The sequence below is a fragment of the Orycteropus afer genome, unplaced genomic scaffold, assembly GCF_000298275.1.
Source record: "Orycteropus afer afer isolate SDZICR_OR568_19922 unplaced genomic scaffold, OryAfe1.0 scaffold00020, whole genome shotgun sequence".
NCBI lineage: Eukaryota > Metazoa > Chordata > Mammalia > Tubulidentata > Orycteropodidae > Orycteropus > Orycteropus afer.
In genome coordinates this window covers 10,822,199-10,843,147 of record NW_006921607.1, presented here as the reverse complement: position 1 = coordinate 10,843,147, position 20,949 = coordinate 10,822,199, and the positions used below count along the sequence as shown (strand labels likewise).

Below are 20,949 nucleotides of genomic sequence, written 5' to 3'. Positions count from 1 at the left end.
TTATTGTTTATTATTGCTATTGTTATCTTTGAAAAAGCCAGTCCCTATTCTGCGCTAATGAGAGAATCCTGGGTACGGGGCAGTCCTCAGGGTGGGAGCTTCTTACCCTCAGCCCAGGGTTGGGCAGTCTGAGTCCTGGGGGCACTTCTCTTTCCTCCAGCCCAATGGCAGATAAGATGTGCCCATGTGAAACCATGCCAGAGCAAATGGTAAGCCAGAAAGGAGGCTTCCTAGCTCCAAGCCACACAGCAGAGGTAAAAGGGAGGGGGTGGAAACAGGCTGCTACCCTCTTTCCTGGCCTCAGCCCCCAACTCTTCAGCGCAAGCTATTCTTAGAGCCCAGATAATGCCAGCAGTTGCTGTTGCTCGTATCAGCTTCCAGAACCACCCAGTCTTGGGAGGCCCAGCTCCCTCCTCCACTCCCTTGCATGTTGGCCTCCCTGCCAGGTATGGGCCTCGCTGGCTTTATTCTCCGCACTACATGGGCCACACATACTCTGGCTACCACAGGTATGTAAGGGACCTGGGTAGTGGGCCCCACCAAGATTCCCCTTGCCAGGCAGCTGGGTTGGGTAGGAAGGGCTGAAAGATACCAGAAGGTAGAGGTGAATCCTACTAACTGTTTCCCTAGAAGTCACCACTCAGGTAGTCTGGTACAAGCCCAGGCTGGAAACTATATTCAGAATATGACTATAAGGGGTAGGGGCTAAGGACATGGGTTGGTCAGGGAAACAGATTGAAAAGAGGCAGAAATAGTGCAGGGAAGAGGTCTGGGAAGCTAAAAATCAGGTCTTTGAATTGATTCAGTCATGGCTGACCCAGCAAAATTAGGGCAGATCTGAATTTGTAAAATGTGGGTATACTAGAATGATAACTAACCTCCTAAAAAACACCCCAATACCACTGAGTTGATTCTGACTCACAGCAACCCTATAGGGCAGAGTAGGGCTGCCCCATAGGGTTTCCAAGGCTGTAAATCTTTACCGAAGCAGACTGCCTCGTCTTTCCTACGATGTGGCTGGTGGTTCAAATAGCCAACCTTCTGGCTAGCAGCCAAGTGCTTTAACCACTGTAACACAGGGCTTGGAATGATAACTGGAATTGGAAAAGTCATGAGTTGAAGGCCTGGAGTGGGAGACCCAGAGAGGCATAGTGAGCCCTTTCAGGAACCTGATATGGGAGATTGGATTATTGCCAGGACAGTGGCAAATGACACAAATTCAAAGCAATGGGGTTGACCACCATCTTTGAGCCAGGCACCACTGTTTCCAACACTGCCCGTCAAGAGATATGGTTGCTATGCAATGCACATGCTGCCCTTGTTTTGTAAGAGAGAGATTAACTTTCTAGCAGGGCCTCCACCCGTAATTTTTCCTATTCTGGTTATCGCTCCGAGACGCCCACATTTTACAAATTCGGGGCCATTCCAGTTTCAACTCATCTGCCATGATTGAACCTGGAGGAACTGGTGTGAAGCTCTGTCAAAAATAGAAGTTCTGGGGAAGAGAAGGGAGTAGAGGATCTGGTAACACTAGCTGTGGGGTCGGACTGTCTAGCTCTGTCCCTTACTATGTGGCCTTGGGCAGATCTTTTTTCCTCTCAACTTCCGTTTCCAGCTCTAAAATGAACGCCATCTTATTCCATTGGGCTGTGGTGCAGATTCAATGCAATAATGTATATACAGAGCTTAGCCTGTGCCTGCCAAACTATAATACAAACTCTGTAAATGTTTGGTGATATTATTAGCTCTTTAAGAGCAGGGAATGTTTCTTTTTCAGTTTTGTACTTGCAGGGACTGGGTTGGTATCCGGCACTGGTTAGGACTACCTCTTCAGTTCCTCACTCTGACTTTTTCAAGTGAAGTGACTCTGAACCAGTTATTTAACCTGTCAGAACCTCAGGTTCCTTCTCTGCAGAATGGATATACAGAGTACCTGTCTTGTAATGTTGCTGAGAGAAACAAAACAAAGTATTTAGCCCATAGTATAAGTCTTCAACAATGGACATGTGAGGTCTGTGGCTAAGTGTGTATTGGAGAAATATGGGGAAGCCCTGGGTTTGTCCTTTCGGGGATAGAATTTGAGGTAGTGCCCAAAGCAGCCAACATTCTGGACTACAGGTCTTAGGGGCCAATTATGTGGGAGTTCTAGGATCTTGTAAGACCACAGCCACACTCTCCCTAAATCGTGTGCCAAACCCAAGGTCCTCCCTGGGACCAGGATGGACTTGTCCCAGCCTGGGACAGCTTCCCTTTTGGTTCAATTCAACAAACACTCTGATATCCCCCAGATTGGAACTGGTGCTGGGCATGTTCCAAAGGTTCTGAGATCTCAGGGTGGTGGAGGAAAGAGGCAGGGAGGCAAGGAGAATAATGGCCACTGACACAGGGGCCTCCCAGGGGAGGGGCACTTAGCCCAAACTGGTGAGGTCAAGAATGGGTCCCAAGAAGGCCAATTAGGGATGAAGTGGGAAGGTTGATGGGGGTTGTGTCTCTGCCCTTGCTACTGCTTGGTGATCATGGTCATTCTTGGGAGATGAGGGGCAGAGAGAAGCTCAAAAACTAAAACTTAGCGACTGGTTTATTCAATGGGGTTAGCAGTGTCACAGCTATATGCCAAGTATCTTTCACCCCCATCTTGGGACACACTACCACCTCTCTGAGTGGATAGATTTCACTAACTCAAGGGTTAAGAGGCCTCCTGGGGCACAGCCCTCAGTTATTTTTTATGGGTTGAACATTTAATTATTGTGTTGTTGTTGTTATGTGCCGTTGAGTCAGACCCGACTCACAGCGACCCCTCCTTGGGATTCTGAGGCAGTATCACTATGGAAGTAGATTGCCCAACCTTCCTTCCGAGGAGTGGCTGGTGGGTTTGAACAGCCAGCCTTCTGGTTAGCAGTCAAGTGCCTTAGGCACTAGGCTAATTTAATTATTAGAAAGCATCTTTATGGTCCCACCTAGTGCTTCAGGACTGTAAATTTTTTATTTTTAATTAAAACTTTTGAGATAACTATAGGTCCACATGCAGTTATAAGAAATAATAGATTCCCTTCATTGACACAGACATAATCCACCAATTGTCATTGATACAATGCAGATTTCCCTAGTTTTATTTAAACTCGTGTGTATGTATGTGTGAGTGTGCATGTGTATGTGTGTATACGTGCATGTAAGCATATATGTTCTTTACAATTTTATCACCTGTGTGGGTTCATAGATCAACCATCACAATCAAGATACTAAACAGTTCCAATACCAGAAGCATCCCTTGTGTTAGTTACCCTTTTATGACTGCACCCACCTCCATTCCATCATTAAATCCTGGTAACCGCTAAATCTGTCCTCCATTCCTAAAATTTTATCATTTCAAATATGTTATATAAAGGAAACCATACAGTGTTTGCTATTAATCTGGGAAATTACATGAGACATCATTTCACACCCACTAGAGTAACAAAAATGAAAAGCCTGACAATAGTAAGTCTTAGTAAACGCAGACAATGGTCAGACATTTCTGGCAGGAGTGTAAATTTGTAAAACAACTTTAGGAGGGAAGTTTTGTATTATCTAGCAAATTTGAATATGCTCATAACCTGCAACATACTGCACACAGAGGCACATAAAAGACTGTTCACCACTTATAATAGAAAAATACCACAGAAAACCCAAAAAACCATTCACAGAAGAACAGAGAAACAAAACATGGTATTTTTATGCAATGAACCATATAGAGAAACGAAAATGATTTCACTAGAATTACCCTTTCAATACGGATGATGCTCAACACAATGTTGGATGAGAAAAGCAAGCTACACAAGATTACATACAATATGCTACCATTTGTTGTGGAAGGTAAGGCCTGGCAATCTACTTCTGAAAAAATCAGCCCCTGAAAACCCAATGGAGCATAGTTCTACTCCAACACACATGAGGTCACCATGTGTTGGAACGAACTTAGCAGCAACTGGTAACAACAACAATAATAATAATTGATCTAAAGTGAAAAACAAAACAAAACAAAACAAACATAGTACCATCTGTTGTTTACAAACATATACCTAAAAGATAAAAAAATACATAAGACCTATCTTCTATCATATATAAAAATTAATTCAAAAGGGACCAAAGACCTAAACATAAGAGCTAAAATGATAAAACTCTTATATAAAAAAAAAGAGTAAATTTTCACAATCTTGGATTAAGCAATGGATTCTTAGCAACAAAAGAAATAAACAAGCTCGACTTCATTAAAATTCAAATCAGGAAAGTGAAAAGACAACCCACTGAACGAGAGAAACTACACCCACTCCTCACTTACTGACATGGTTAGGCTCCAAAGACCAGGTTGTTATGTGAAAACCAGCATAATGTGAAAATGGAGGATGACCACATCACATCACAAAACGGAAGATGACATCATTACATAACTGCCAAATTACATCATTACCTATCTACCAAACTACTGAGAATCATAGCCAAGACACGCTGATACATAACCTTAACAATCATAGCCAGCATCACTCTTGCCTCACACCTTATTATTTGTTACTATGAAACAAACTTCCTTAATATACAGAATAGTCTGATAGATATTTTAGCTTGCTGTGAATGCAAAATGTCAGAAAATGAGATAGTCAAAAAGTGAGAAGTGTATTTACAAATCACATGTCTGATAAAGTTCTCATATCCAGAATATATAAAGAACTCTTACAACTCAGCAATAACAGGCAAATAACCCAATTTAAAAATAGACAAAGGATTTGAACAGGCACTTCTCCAAAAAGAGATACATGATTGTGGTAAAGACTGCACAACTATGTGAAAATACTAACAGTCATTGAATTGTACACTTTAAGTGGGTGAATTCTATGGTATGTGATTTGTATCTCAATAAAGCTGTTAAAAAAACACACACAAATGGCCAGCAAGAAAATGAAAAGATACTCAACATTAGTCATTAGGGAAATGTATATCAAAACCACAAAAAGATACCACTTCATACCCAGTTGTTGTTGTTGTTGTTGTTGTGTGCCATCAAGTCAGACCTGACTCATACCCAGTGGAATGTCTATAATCAAACAGATGGACAATAATAAGTGTTGGTAAGAACGGAGAGATTGGAACTCTCATTCACTGTTGGAGGGAATGTAAAATGGTACACCCACTTTGGAAAAGAGTCTAGTAGTTCCTCAAAAATTTAAATACAGATTTACCATATGAATCACCAACTTCACTTCTAGGTATATACCTGAGAATTGAAAACCTATGTTTCAAAAAAAAAAAAACACTTTACACATATGTTTATAGCAGCATTACTCATAATAGAAAAAAAAAAAAAAAAGGAAACAACTGAAATGTCCATCAATTGATGAATGGATAAACAAAAGTGCAATATCTGTACAATGGAATTTATTCAGCCATAAAAGGAATGAAGTACTAATACATGCTACAACATGGATGAACCTTGAAAATATGATGCTAAGTAAAAGAAGCGAGTCACAAAAGGTCACATATTTCATGTTTCCATTAATATGAAATGTCCAGAGTAGGTAAATCCATATAGACAGAAAATAGATTAGTGGTTACCAGGGGCTCGAGGGAGGGGAGAAGGAGTGACTGCTAATGGGTACAGGGTTTCTTTTCTTTCCTTCTTTTTTTAAAAATTTTATTGTGATTTGGGTGAAACTTTACAGGGCAAATTCATCTTCCATATAGCAGTTCACATACACTTTGTCTCATGGCATTGACTGCAATCTCCCACAATGCAACAGTTCTCCTCCCACTTCCTCCCCATAGTTACCTCTTCCCTGTGTCTTTCCCTCCCATGCACTCCTGCCCCCCGAGCTGTCTCCGGTGCATACACAGCCCTTCTATTCTCCCATGACTGATCTCTCCAAGGAGTGTATCTACCTCAGGTAAATGTCCAACTCATATGCCTGTGTTTTGTTTGGCTGGAAACCACAGGAGTGGGTTCAAGTCCAGACCTGAAGTGCAGCTAGGGGCCACAGTCTCAGGAGTTCCCCCAGGCTCCATCAGACAGCAAACCTGGTCTTTTTTTTTTTTTTTTTTTTTTTTATGATTTTGAGTTTTGTTCTACATTGTTCTCCCACTCCATCCAGAATCTCCTACATAGATCCCCCTCCAAGTGGTTGACAGTGGTAGCCGGGCACCATCTAGTTCTTTTGGTCTCATAGTTGTATAGGCTAAGGATGGCATGGTATACCAGTCACAGGGTTTCTTTCTGAAATGAGAAAAATATTCTGCAATTAGATATTGATGATTGTTGCATGTTATGAATATACTAAACACCACTGAATCGTACACTTTAAAAGGGTAAATTTCATAGCATGTGAATTATAAAAACCAAAAAACCAAACTCACTGCCGTGGAATCAGATCCAACTCATAGCGGCCCCTCCTTGGGTTTCCGAGGCAGTATCACTACAGAAGTAGATTGCCCCATCTTCCTTCCGAGGAGTGACTGGGCATTTGAACTACCAGCCTTGTGGTTAGCAGTCAAATGCTTTAAGCACTATACCAATTATAGCTCAATTTAAAAAATGTGTAGGAATACTAACCACCAAATTCAGGGGAGTCATATTAATCTTTATATCTTTTTGAATGTTTTCATCATAAATAAATTTTAAAAGTATTTACTGAGTGTCAACAACTGTGTAATGAGGAGTAATGATAGATCCCAATCTGGTCTGATGGAGGGATCTAAAGAAGTAGATAAGGATAAATAGTGAGAAGAAAAGAGGGACCTTAAGTAAGTCACCTCTCCTCTTGGGGCTTCACTTTCTCATGCATAAAATAGGCACTGACCTATATGACCATAAGACCAGAAGAAGTAGATGGTGCCCAGCTACTGCTGTCAACCACCCAGAAAGGGATCAGTGCAGGAGATCGTGGACTGAGTGGGAGAACAATGTGGAACAAAATTCAAAATCACAGCAAAAGACCAGGTTTACTGGTCTGATAGAGCCTGGGAGACCCCTGAGACTATGGCTCCTACTTACCCTTGAGGACTGGAATTGAACTCACTCCCATGGCTTCCAGCCAAACAAAAGATAGGCATATAGGGTGAACATTTACACCAGGTAGATACACTCCTTAGAACAATCAATCATGGGAGAACAGAAGAGCAGTATTGGCACAGGGAGATAGCTTAGGGGGCGGACATGCATAGGAAAGAAGGACACAGGGAAGAGGTAAACTACAGGGAGGAAATGGGAAGAGAGCTGTTACATTGTATAGAATTGCAGTCAATGTCACAAGACAAAATGTGTATGAACTGCTGCATGGAAAATGAATTTGCTCTGTAAACTTTCACCCAAATCACAATAAAATTTATAAATAAAAAAAGTCAAAAATAGGTTCTGTAATGGTTATGTTTGTATGTCAACTTGGCTGGGCCTGGTTGAATGGCTGGGCAGCTGTAGTATTCCCCATGATGAGACTGGTAATCAACTCCATGGTGGAATCTACTGGGAGCAGCTGAGTAGCTGCCTTTGGGTATGTGGTCTGCTTCCTGGATATAAGGAGAAGCTTTGAGAATGGTCTCTAGCCTATGGCACGCTTGGACCCTGCATGTAGCTGTGTCGTTGCTCAGCAGCCTGCTATGCTCTGCCAACCTTGGGACTTACAGTGGACTTAAGTTAATGGCCTGCAGTGTGGTTTGGTTAACTGTGCCTTTTTACTTGTCAACCTTGGGACTTCTCAGCCTCAGCAGCTAGCAGCTGTCTGAGTGAAGAAATGCCTCTAGCTCCAGTGGGCCGGGAGCAGGAGGCAGAGCTGGACCCCAAGGTTGAGGGGCTTTCACCTCAACCCTAGAGCCTGGCACTTAGAACTTGGACCTAAAGCCTCCAAACTGTAAGAGAATAAACTCCTGTTGGTTAAGGCCATCCCATTTGTGGTATATATGCTTGTCAGAGTGGCACTAGGAAACCAGAACAGGTACTTGTTAGGCTGAAGTAAACCCAAGCCCCAATATGTCAGTTGGCAGCTTCCTCCAGGAGTCAGGCCCTGATGAGACAGCCTGATAAGACAACGGAAGTGACAGAACCCGCCCAGGCTGGAAAGCCCCATGCAATGACAAACTTCCTCCTGTGAAGCCCCCTTATGCTAATTAAGTGCAGACCCCTGCTAACAGCTAATTGGACCCTGTCATTTCCTTGGTGTCCCCAGTTAGGTCCTCTCTGTGTCTATAAAAATCTATGCCCCCTGCCTTGATGCTAGGGCATGAGAACCTCGCCCGGGAGTGCTAATAAACTGCTTCTCTGAAACAACTCCGTGTCCTGGTGTCTAGGCAGCTCTGCATTACAGTACCGACTAGAAGCTTGTTAATAGAGGGTCACTAAGGATCCTAGGGGTCTAGGAGTGTGTCTGCTTTTATTAGCCCACAGTACTGCTGAGATTTCATCTTGCAGGCACGGAGCACAGGCTCCAGAGTTAGGCCTGGTGCCAACAACCATTGTGAGTGGGCCTAAGGCAAAGCCCAACACCTCTGAGGCTCTGTTTCTTCTCAGTAAAACCAAAAAGCCAAAATCAAACTCACTGCTGTGGAGTTGATTCCAACTCATAGCAACCCCTCCTTGGGTTTCCAAGGCGGTATCTCTATGGAAGTAGATTGCCCAGTCTCTCAGTACAAAAGGAACAGTAAACTTCTCCCTCTCAGGATTATTGCAGGGTATAAATGTGATACCAGGAGCCCTGGTGGTGCAGTGGTTAAGTGCTTGATGAAAAGTCAGCTTTGGGAAACCTGAGCCAGCGATGTTCCCAGGTGTGCCTGTGGGAGCACAATGGCTAACAGAGTGAAGCTATGTGCCCTTTGGCAAGTCAGGACAGCTTTCTTCAAACCTCCACTTCTTCTATAAAATGGAGATAATAACAGGTCTGTTGTGAAAAGTGAGATAATAACTGTAATGCCATTAGCTAAGTGCCTGCCCCTTGGTGAGCAGATCAATAATCAGTACTGTAGTAGTTATGGGTGCTGTGGTGATGCAGTGGGTAGGGCATTTGGCTGCTAACCAGAAGGCTGATGGTTCAAACTTACCAGCTGCTCTGTGTGAGGAAGATGAGGTAATCTACTTCTGTAAAGATTTACAGATTTGGAAACCCAATGGGGGTTGCTATGAGGTGGAATCGACTCAGTGACAGTGAGGGTTTTTTTGGTAGTAGTTATTAGGAAAATATAGACTCCATTTTGATAGTGAGGAAATGGGGTTCAAGAGGTGAAATGACTTACCCATAGTCACATTGTCAGTCAGGATTTGAACCCAGGTTTAACACACTGAAGGCTCAATGTCTTTATCATCTCTCTTTGCTCCAGAATCGTCAGCAGTTTTCCATAGCCCACTAACCAGAATCTAGCCTTGCCACAGAGCAACCAGTTTAGGCTGGGGCCAGAGAGATCCTGGGCAAATCCCTTAATCCTGAGTTCCCTGGTCTAGACTCTCTGAGTGGGCCAGAGGAGGTCTATGAATTACCCCATATGGTATGCAAAAGTTTGTGTCGAATGGAGAGTCTCAGAGGAGGCTTGGCCTCGCTTGTTGTTATTGTTAGGTGCCATTAGTTGGTTCTGACTCATAGCAACCTTGTGTATGACAGAATGAATGAAACAATGCCTGGTCCTGCGCCATCCTCACAATTGTTGCTATGTTTGAGCCCATTGTTGCAGCCACTTCGTCAATCCATCCCATTGAGGGTCATCTTCTTTTACAATGATCCTTGTGGTAGTTATGTTTGTGTGTCAACTTCGCTGGGCCTGATTGAGTAGCTAGGCAGCTGGTGGTAGTTAATCCCCATGATGAGACTGGCAATCAACTCCATAGTGGGATCTACCACAAGCAGCTGGGTAGCTGCCTTTGGGATGTGGTCTGCTTCCTGTATTTAAGGAGAAGCCTTGGGAATGATCTCTAGCCTATGGCACGCTTGGACCCTGCATGTAGTCGTGTTGTTGCTCAGCAGCCTGCCATGCTCTGCTGACCTTGGGACTTTCAATGGACTTAAACTAATGGCCTGGCGTGTGGTTTGGTAACATCGGGACTGTGCTCTTTTACTTGTCAACCTTGGGGCTTCTCAGCCTAGCAGCCAGCAGCTGTCTGAGTGAAGAAATGCCTCTAGCTCCAGTGGGCTGGGAGCAGGAGGCAGAGCTGGACCCCAAGGTTGAGGGGCTTTCACCTCAACCCTAGAGCCTGGCACTTTGAACTTGGACCTAAAGCCTCCAAACTGTAAGAGAATAAACTCCTGTTGGTTAAGGCCATCCCATTTGTGGTATATTTTCTTGTCAGAGCAGCACTAGGTAACCAGAACAATCTTTACTTTACCAAGCATCATATCCTTCTCCAAGGACTGGTCCGTCATGAAAACATGACCAAAGTATGAAAGACAAAGTCCCATTATCCTCACTTCTGAGAGCATTGCAGCTGCACTTCTTCCAAGACAGATTTGTTCATTCTTCTAGAAGTCCATGGTATATTCAATATTCTTCACCAACACCATAATTCAAACACATCAATTCTTCTTTGGTCTTCCTTACTCATTTCCAGCTTCCACGTGTATATGAGGTGACTGAAAATATCTGGCTTGGATCAGGCACACCTTAGTGTGTCAAAGTAATGCCTTTGCTCTTTAACACTTTAATGACCTCATTTAGCATATTTTATTATCTACCCATGGGAATATAGTATCTACCTTGAAAGGCTAGGCTATGAGGGGATTAAATGAATTAACATATAAGAAATACCTAAAACACACTAAGCTTCCACTAAATGTTGGCTTCTTCCTTTTCCTCCCTTCCCAACCTATTTCCATCAGTCAGTCAGCAAATATTACTAAGCTTCTTCTACGGGGCAGGCCCCATTCCAGATGCTGAATGTAAAGTGGTAAACAAGACAGACATTGTCCCTGTTCTCAGGGAGCTCACATTCTAGTGGGAGGAATCAATGGCAAATAAAATTATTAACTTCTGGTAGTAATAACTATGCAGAAAATAGGATAATATAATTCAGACTGATGGAATGTTATCTGAGGATGAACCATCTGAATGACGAGGAGGCAGTAATGCCAAGATTAGGTAAAAGGCACCAGAAGAAGCAGGAAGGGCAAAGCCTCACTGGGAAGACCCTTGGCCAAGAGCCCCTTACTCCCAGTCCCACCACATTCTGAGTTACCTTGAACAAGTCATATAACTTCTGACCTCAGTTGCCACATTTACAAAATGGGTATAAGGCACCTTACCTGCCACAATGTGAGGGGGCCCTCCCTAAATCTCACCAGTAGACACCAATACGTGTCATTTGGCACCCATCTGGGAAGAGGGGAACCCTGGGTCACCTATTTTGATTTTTAATTTTGTGTTGCACTAGAGATAACTCCCTTTGTTCCTGGTTAATACAGTGGAGTTTTTCTGCAATCTGGGGTCTGTTAAAGAAATGATTGCTTCAGACTTTCCCTCAGGTACAAAAGCAGACAAGGACAGGACATCACGGAAACACCAAACATCCCAGCCTCCTTGCACAAGCTTGGAGGGCTCAGCTTGGCCGTAGTCAGAAAACGCACCTGCTTTATTTGAGGAGTTGGAAGGATCCTTGCCCCTGGGTTGGGCCACTGATTTAAAATTAGTTTTAGTTCTTCCTCCTAAATATCCCTTTAATCTGCCCCTTTCTCTCCATCTCCACAGACACTGTCCCAGCTCAGGCCTCATCATTTTACATCCCAACTACCTCACTCTCTCTGGCCCTAGTTCTTCCCACTTCCAAACAATTTTTCAAACTTCAACTAGTGTCTAACACAAATCTGACCATGTTTCTCCTTTGCTTAAAACCCTACAAAGCTCCCTATTGTCCATTGGATAAATGCCAAACTCCTTAACCTAGCATCCAAGGCTACCTCCCCCACACTGAGTGCCTAACATCCTGCTCCAACCAACCTCCAGGCTCTCCTGATCATCCCCAAAACAAGCCTAGCCACCCTCAGAATTAATATGCCTTTGCTGATTCTGTTCCTGCTACTTGGAACACTGTCTCACCACAGACTTTACCTCCACCTTCTTTTCTGCCTGCATTGCTACTCATCCTTCAAGACCCAAAGAAACCTTTCCTGATTCCTCCAGGAAAACACTTCTGTTTACCTAAGGAGCTCTGGTAGCACAGTGACTAAGGCATCTGACTGCTAACCAGAAGGTTGGTGGTTCAAACCCACCAGCCACTTAGAAGCAAGACTGGGCAACTTACTTCCAGAAACCCAATGGGATGACAGCGGGTTTGGTTTGGGTTGGTTTACCCGTCTACCTTCATTAACAGCTACAAAACTAAAACCCTTATCAGGTGCTTCAGATTGAGAATTATGTCACAACCCAGAACAAAGTGATAGATAAGACGTTGGAGGCCACTGAAAGTGAAAACAAGAATCTACATTAAAAAAAAAAAAAAAAAAACTGTCCCAGATCCTGATGCAAGTGGTATTGAGCATTCTGAGAAACATCAGGTCACCCCCAAACGATCCTGACTTCAAAAGTTGCTGGAAAAAATGAAAATGCTTTCCCTTTGTTTCTAAAGCCTTTCCTGCCACTGTGCCAGGTGACAGAAATCAAGTGGGTTTTTCCGGCGGGTTTGGAATACAGAAAGATGCCTGGGTTCCGATCCTGGCTCAGCCTCTAACGTGCTAAGGGACCGCGAGCTGGCATCTGTCCCTCTCTGAACCATTATTACGACGCCCATCCCACCAATTGTGCGTCCCTGATGAAGTGACTGTTCTACTCTGGGAATCCGTTTCCCCACTGGCGATCTACAAGCTACGCATATCCAGAGCTCCCCGCCAACCCCAGACTCAGCCTGACAACTCCCCTTCTTCCTAAAGTCCTTTGGCAAGGGTCGAACCAATGAACCCCTATTGCCAAAAGCTGCCCTCACACGGACTGCCCCTTGCCGGCCGCCGTCCAGCTCCACAAGCAGCTATAGGTTTCTCGCCCGCTCTATTGTTTTTGCCCGCCTCAGTCCGCGCAAGCGCATTAGGTCGCACCAAGGCTCCGCCCCTGATTCTCTAGTTGCAGCGTGAGGGGTCCGAGTGCGGCGCCCGGCGGGACTACGAACGCGCAGGTGGGGGCGCGGCAACGGCGGCCGGCCAGGGTCATCTTTCCTAGGGAGGAAGGGTGTGCGGGAGGGGTCTGCTTAGAGATTGAAACTCCGAGGCGGGCAAATCTAACGGCTCAAACCCATCCCGTCGCACGGTCGGGAAACTAATAACCAGCTTGGGGGTTGGGCTGGCGCTTGTTGGTCTCACATCTTCCAGATCTGACTCCAGGTCGCGGGGGTGACACCGTGCGGGTGAGACCAGAGCCGGAGGTTTAGAAGTAGTCGGGAGCGATCAGGACCAAACTTTGTCTAGGGTGGGAACAATCGGGGCCGTGAAATGGGGCAGGCTTGGGCTTGTGACCGTGTCGTTGCCACGGGCCTCATGCAGGCACTGGCCTCGCCCACTGGTTAAAGTCCGGCTGAGTTTCTTTGTGGGCGTTTTGCTGACCTGGCCCTAGCCTCTGATTTATTCTTCATTCATTCGTTTACCGTTCATTGAGTACAGTACTAGGCCCTGGAGGTGGAGAAGTGATCAAGACAAGCATGATTCCTCGGGTACAAGGAAAATTAATGGACAGTGGAAGCCTCAGGCGGAGAAGAGTAGGGAGAGCTTCTGAAACGAAATCGTGTGCTGGTCAGGAGTGGTGAGGTGTACACTGCTTCAAAAGAGACAGTCGCACGATGGGAGAGAGAGAAGCTTGTGTCTCCTGGTCACTGAAGATGTCTGCCTGAATCTGTATAGTCGCCGGAGCTAGAGTAGAAAGACTGGAGATGGAGAAAAATCGAGGAATTCAAGGTACTATACAGTTAGCAAGGAACTCTGGTGGTATCGTGGGTAAGACATCTGGCTGCTACAGAAGGTCAGGGGTTCAAACCCACCAGTCGCTCCGCGGGAAGAACCCAGTGAGGATTGCTGTGAGTCTGAATGGACTGGATGGCAGTGGGTTTGGTTCGGTGGATGTATTTAGGCAATACAATGTGCAGGATTTGGGGGAGGATGGGATGTAGAGAGAAGTGAAAGGTTTGGGTGCCTGGGTGGGGTTCATTAGTGGAGGAGCAGGTTTGTGGGAGAAACAATAACAAATTCTTTTTCGGTTGTGTGTAGACTCCCAATAAAAACCAAAAATCCAAGCCCACTGCTATAGAGTCGTATCCGACTCATAGCAACCCCTCTTTGGGTTTCCAAGGTGGTATCACTAGGGAAGTAGATTGTCCAACCTTCCTTCCGAGGAGTGGCTGGTGGGTTTGAACCGCCAGGCTTCTGGTTAGCAGTCAAATGCCTTAGGTACTATGCCACCAGAGCTCCTAGACTCCCGATAAACAGTGATATATTCTAGTTTGAAGGTTAGGAACGGACTGGCGTGAAGATGTCATCAGCAAAACAGAAATAAAGCCACAGGAAAGGCTGAACGTGTCCATAGAGAACACGTAGACTGAGAAAAACAGACCCAGGGAGGACACAGGACGCACACCCACTGCCATCGAGTCGACTCAGACTCATAGCAACCCTGTAGGACAAGAGTAGAACCACCCCAAAGGGTTTCTGAGCCTGTAAATCTTTATGGAAGCAGACTGCCACATTTTTCTCCTGCAGAGGAACTGGGTTGATTCCAACCACTGACCCTTTGGTTTGTAGCTGAATGCCGTAACCACTCCGCCACCAGAGCTCCTTATAGAACACATAAGAAGCCCAATATTTAGGAGATGATTAGAAAAAGGGATACCTTAAAGAATAGAAAGAGTAGCCAAAGAAGTAGAAACCCAGAAGACTGCTCACCATGTAGCCTCCTGGAATCCTGCCTGCCAGCCACGTTTCTGATGACCATGCCTTTGCATACACATATTTCTACCTCAAATGCCTTTCTGCTCTTCTTCACTTCTGGAGTTTGAACTCATCTTCAGGTATCTGGCTCACACACTGGCACCTCTGTAAAGCCTTCCTTTACCCGGCCCACATCCCTCCCTGGCAACTGTGCCCCCATCAGTGCTCTCTCCATTCCTATTGCTACTCTGTTCTAGCAATTAGCACTTTCCATAGTGATTATTTTTATGTCTTTTCTTTCTCTGTGTCTCCATTACCTGATCAGAGGCCTGGCATTAAAACTGAACCAGACTCACTGCCATCAAGTCGGATCCGACTCATAGCGATCCCTCCTTGCGTTTCCAATGCAGTATCACTGCAGAAGTAGATTGCCCGATTTTCCTTCCGAGGAGTAGCTGGTGGAATTGAACCGCCAGCCTTCTAGTTAGTAGTCAAATGCCTTAGGCAACTGAACAAAAGCCCAACGGCAGGCAGAGATGTTAGAATCCCAGAGTTGTAGAGAGATGGCGGCTAATGGAGGGTTCCATTGCTCTAATGTTTGAGCATTGAGCCCAACAGCAGGCAGAGATGTTAGAATCCCAGAGGTGGAATCCCAGAGTTGTAGAGAGATGGAGGCTAATGGAGGCTTCCATTGCTCTAATGTTTGAGTCACAAGTTCTAGTCTTGGCTGCCATCAGGCTGCTATGTGACCTCTGACAAGTTCCGTCTCACCTGTAAAGTGGTTAACCAAACCCCTCTACCATCAAGTTGATTCTGACCCATGTTGTTGTTGTTTGCCCTCGAGTCGGACCCGACTCATAGTGACCCCTCCTTGGGTTTCCGAGGCAGTATCACTACAGAAGTAGATTGCCTCATCTTCCTTCTGAGGAGTGGCTGGTGGGTTCGAACCGCCAGCCTTCTGGTTAGCAGTCAAGTGCCTTAGCCACTATGCTAACCAGAACTCCCATTCTGACCCATAATGACCTAAAGTACAAAGTAGAGCTGCCCTACAGGGTTCCCAAGGCTGTCAGTCTTTATGAAAGCAGACTGCCACATCTTTGTCTCAAGGTGGGTTCGAACTGCTGACCTTTCAGTTAGCAGCTGAGTGCTTGCTTGTAAGGTGGGCACAGCCAAAAAAATGAAAGCTCCCATGTGTAGAGCTCCAGATGGTGTGCCGAGCAAGTTCACACAGATTTTTATTTCTTCTCATTTAATCCATCCAGCAACCATATTTATAAAGGAAATGATACTATTAGGGACTGAAACCTAATAGTTTCTGACTATTCAGAGCCACTTTCTTTATTGACTCTGTCATCATCTACATCTCACCTGACAGGGATGTTGTTAGGATCCGCTTGAGATCACATGTTTATTCTTTCAAAACATTGTGCTGAGGTCTGCGAACTTTCACAATTCTTGTCCCCCCAGTTCTGTTCTCTTTCCAGAGGACAGAGCTGAATGTAACAGATGTTACCTGCTGTTCTCTCATTTTCTTGGGGACTGCTGACATTTCGCGAGCTAATCAGCAAGTTCTATTTCAGATAACATTAGGGCAGAGCAGAATTAATGACTGGCATTTCTAGTTTTTTATCAAGGTCTTCTGAAACCTCTGGGGCCTGCTGCAAGTGGAATTCATCAAGGTGTGATTGGTACATCTGTATGTGGGTCTGGGACACGAGTCAGACTCCTCCTATTACATCTGATGCTTGAATTTCTGATATTCTGTCTTTCTAATGTGATTTCTCAAAAATATTTTCTGTCTTTTAGGAGATGTTCGTACACAATGTGGTCTTTTCTGCTAGTAAGCTTGTTTCTGGTTCCTATGAAGAAGTTCACCTCCCTGTTATTAGCACTTGATGGTATTCCATAAAGAGCGGCCAGCTTCCCCTGGGTTTCACCTGTGGAATTTGAGATTCACCAGCATGGTTTATAGGAGCTAGAAGGGAAATTAATAATCTGCTGTCGAGGTTCCCATCCCCTAAGAGCTTGCTGAAAATACAGAGTTTAACCGCTCTTCCCCCAGGCTCTTGAATCTGAATCTCTGGGGTAGGGCCCAGGAATCTCTGTTCTTTCCCAAGGTCCCCAGAATGCTCAGCGAGGTTTGGAAACCACTGTCCCCTTTGTTTCATAGGCAGGGTATCTGTAGCTCTAGGATGGGAAGGACTGACCCCAATCACATGGGACATTAGTGCCACTTTCTATAAGGAAGAGCACTGGGCTGGTAGTCCAGAGACCTGGATTAAGACCCAGACTTTAACAGTCATTACCTCTGTCACGTCATATCACCTCTTTAAGCCTCCATTTCCTAACTTTTAAAGTAAGAATAATGTCATCATTGTATTCAGACTCAAACAAGAGTGGCAATGGAAAAATTTTATCAAGAGTTCAGCTTCATACATGTGAAAGTTCTTTTTTTTAATTAATAATAATATTTTCTTATGTTTTAGGGAAAAGTTTACACAGCAAATTAGGTTCCCATGTAACAATTTTTATACATATTGTTCTGTGACATTGGTTACGTTTTTCACAATATATCATTCTCTTTATTTCCATTCTGGTTGTTCTGTTTCCATTAATCTAGCTTCCCTGCCCCTCCTTACCTTCTTTGTTTTAAGGTAAATATGGATTTATAGTTGATTATTTAAGGGAGCACAGTACTCATGGATGATGTTGTTTCTCTTATAAGCCAGTCTATTATTTGGATGAAAGGTGATGTCCAGGAGTGACTTCAGTTCCAAGTTCAAAGGTTTTCTTATGGCACCATGTAAATTCTTAAGACGGACTAGCCAGTGTTCATTTCTCTGTACTATCCTGTCTCATCTAACAGAAGCCAGGGTCCTGCCGTGTTGGAGATAGCCACGAAACCAAAAAACCTAACCTGTTGCTATAGAATCGATTCTGACTCCTAGCGACCCTGTAGGACAGAATGGAACTTTTCCATAGGACTTCCAAGGCTGTCCTCCTTACAGAAGCAGTTTGTCACATCTTTCTTTCATGGAGTAGGTGGGGGGAGGGGTTCCAGCCACTAGCCAGCTTCAGTGGTTGCTGGGCTCCAGGCCACCTGTCACCAGGCCCTCCTTTCCGTCTTTTGCAGGCTGGGATGGATAGCAGCTGGGGGAGCCTCTTGGAGGATGAGCAGCAGCTGAAGGAGCTGGTGTGTCAGGCTGTGGACCGGGCTCTGGCCGAGGGAGTGCTGCTAAGGACGCCACAAGAGCCCAGCTCTTCAGACGTAAGCCCATTGTCCCCTCCCCACGGCACCAGCCACACTGCTCTGGGTCTCGCTGCCACTTGTTGGGCCCCTGCCAGGCTGGAAGTAGATCCTTTAGGGCAGGAACCCCATCTCTTTTGTTTTATTTTTTTTCTGTAACTAAAACTGATCTCTAGAAGTTTGTAAAATAAAAATCAATGTGCTGGAGCAGCCAAATTAAAATCTAGGATTTAAAGTGTGTTAGAGGCAATTTATTTAGCCTTTCTCAGCTACATTTCTTCTTACCTTGTTGGGTTAGTAAGAGAATTAGAAGAGCTAATTCTTGGAAAGCACTTTGCCCCAAAACCCACTGCCAACGCATAGTGACCTTAAAAGCAGAGTAGAACTGCCTCATAGGGTTTCCAAGGCTGTCAGTCTTTATGGAAGCTGACTGCCACATCTTTCTCCTGCGGAGCAGCTGGTGGGTTCGAACCATTGACCTTCTGTTTAGCAGCCAAGCCTGATTATTTTAAGTATTGTCAATAAGTTGTATACCTGTAAAAAGGTGAAATATCAAAAATGGTGTGGTAGACATATTTATACCAACGACAATGGGGGAAAAATAGAGAGAGGCTAGCTGTTATGGCTGCTTATGTACAACAAAACACCTCACAGGATTTGGTTTCTTGGTTTGGAGGTTTAGGGTCCTGGTTTCAGGGACATCCCAGTTAACTGACCTAGTAACGCATTTAGTATGTCAGTTCTACCTCCTAGTTTGCTGTGTAGTTCCTGAGGTCCTAAAAGCCTGCTTGTGGCCACCCAGGGCATCCAAGGCTCTGGTTGCCTGGAGCAATAGAAGAAGGAGAGTCAGGGATAGGAGGGGGAAGTGGAATGTGTGACTAATTGCCTCCATGAACAACTGCCTCCTTTGCCATGATACCAGAAGATCTGGATGCTACCTAGGTACCATTCTGAACGTTTTGATCGAAGATTCCATAGAAGAATCCTAATCAAGGGGAGGAAATGCAGAACAGAGTTTAAAATTCTCATGGTCTCCAGAATTTCTGGAGCCTTGGAGGCTGGATGACCCATGAAACTATTGCACTGAGGCAATCATTAAACCTTAAACCAAAAATATCCCCAAAAGTCTTCTTAAAACCAAACAATAGTTTAGCTTAATTAGTCAAAAAAAAAAAAAAGGCTGCCCTGGGTATTATGCTTTTTGAAGAACTATCTGTATGGGATCAAACTGACAACAGCAAATCCAAAGATTAGATAGTAGGAACCTTAGCAGGCAGTGAGTTTATATTAATGGGGGAGGAACAACTCCAAAAAGGAGGGTGGGAATGTTTGCACAACTCAAAGAATGTAGTCAGTGTCATTGAATTGTATAAGTAGGAACTGTTGGTATATGTGCCTAAGGCACTTGACTGCTAACCAGACTTCGGGGAAATTACTTAACCTCTCTGGGCCTCATCTCAGTTGTGGTGAGGATTAAATGGTTTACTGCACACAAAGTGTTTAGAATAGTGTCTCGTATACAGTAAATTCTCTATAAATGATAGTTCACATTGTGTAGCATGCTGCCGGAGGAGCTCTGGTAGTGTGGTGCCTGTGGCACTTGACTGCTAACCAGCAGTCTGGCGGTTCAAACCCACCAGCCACTCCTCGGAAAGAAGGTTGGGCAATCTATTTCTGTAGTGATACTGCTTTGACTTGATGGCAGTGAGTTTGGTTTATTCCCAACATCAACAAAATAAAATCGAAAAGTATATCCAAAAGAAGCAGCATGCTGTGTCTTGCTGGCAGGGCCCTGGCCTTGAGCTCATGGTCTAATTGGGGAATACGCCACAAGACAAAATTAAATAATGTCAGTTCTATGAGGAAACATTGGCAGCATCCTGTGTTGTTATGTGCTGTCGAGTCGGACCTGACTCATAGCGACCCCTCCTTGGGTTTCCCAGGCAGTATCACTATGGAAGTAGATTGCCCCATCTTCCTTCTGAGGAGTGGCTGGTGGGTTTGAACCGCCAGCCTTCTGGTTAGCAGTCAAGTGCCACAGGCGCCACACTACCAGAGCTCCTCCGGCAGCATGCTACACAATGTGAACTATCATTTATAGAGAATTTACTGTATACGAGGCACTATTCTAAACACTTTGTGTGCAGTAAACCATTTAATCCTAACCACAACTGAAATGAGGCCCAGAGAGGTTAAGTAACTGCCCGAAGTTACTGACATGGTAGAGTAATTAGGGGAGCCAGAATTTAAATTCAAGGAGTGTGACCCCTGAGTCCATGCTCTGAACTGCTCTGTTCTGCTGCCTCCCACAGGATACTGTGTAGAGTGGCCGGAAGAAGGAACAGTTCGTAATGATCAGAGGATTGAGTTGAGGCATGATGTTTGAACTTGGCCTTACAAGACAAATGGGAGAAAGGAATAGCAAAGCAGAGGGCCAAAAGTAGGAAAAGGCAAAAAAAAAAAAAAAGAAAATGTTGTAGAGAATGCAGCTGAAACACATGGCACATAAGTGGGTATAATGGGAAAGAAGGCAGGTCAGAGTCAGACAGCCAAGAGGCAGTGGGCGCGGGGGAGGAGGAGGAATGTGAACTTTATCCTGTAGACCAGGGTTGCACACTGGCCATGTATGGTCTGAATGGTTGCTCCTGCAGTGTTTACCACAAAAAAAAAGAAAAACTAAACTCACTGCTGTCAAGTCGGATCCGACTCATAGTGACCCCTCGGGTTTCCGAGGCAGTAGCACTGTGGAAGGGAGTTCGTTTTTTTAAAAAAATAGGTAATACATGGACCATACAAAATTTTGGTTATTCATTATAAAGTCTCCTTCCAGTCACTGTCTCTCTACCCAGCTTCATGCATTGTCAA

The 20,949-nt window shown here is 44.7% G+C and overlaps 1 protein-coding gene across 1 annotated transcript in view; it reads left to right on the top strand.

Moving 5' to 3' along the window:
• The first annotated feature begins 17,976 nt into the window (after positions 1–17,976).
• GSS (glutathione synthetase) overlaps positions 17,977–20,949 on the top strand; it is a 23,144-nt gene continuing 20,171 nt past the window's right edge. Inside the window, exon 1 of the mRNA XM_007934585.1 lies at positions 17,977–18,105. Within this exon, the coding sequence (XP_007932776.1) occupies positions 17,977–18,105 (129 nt within the window). The remainder of the gene's footprint in view (positions 18,106–20,949) is intronic.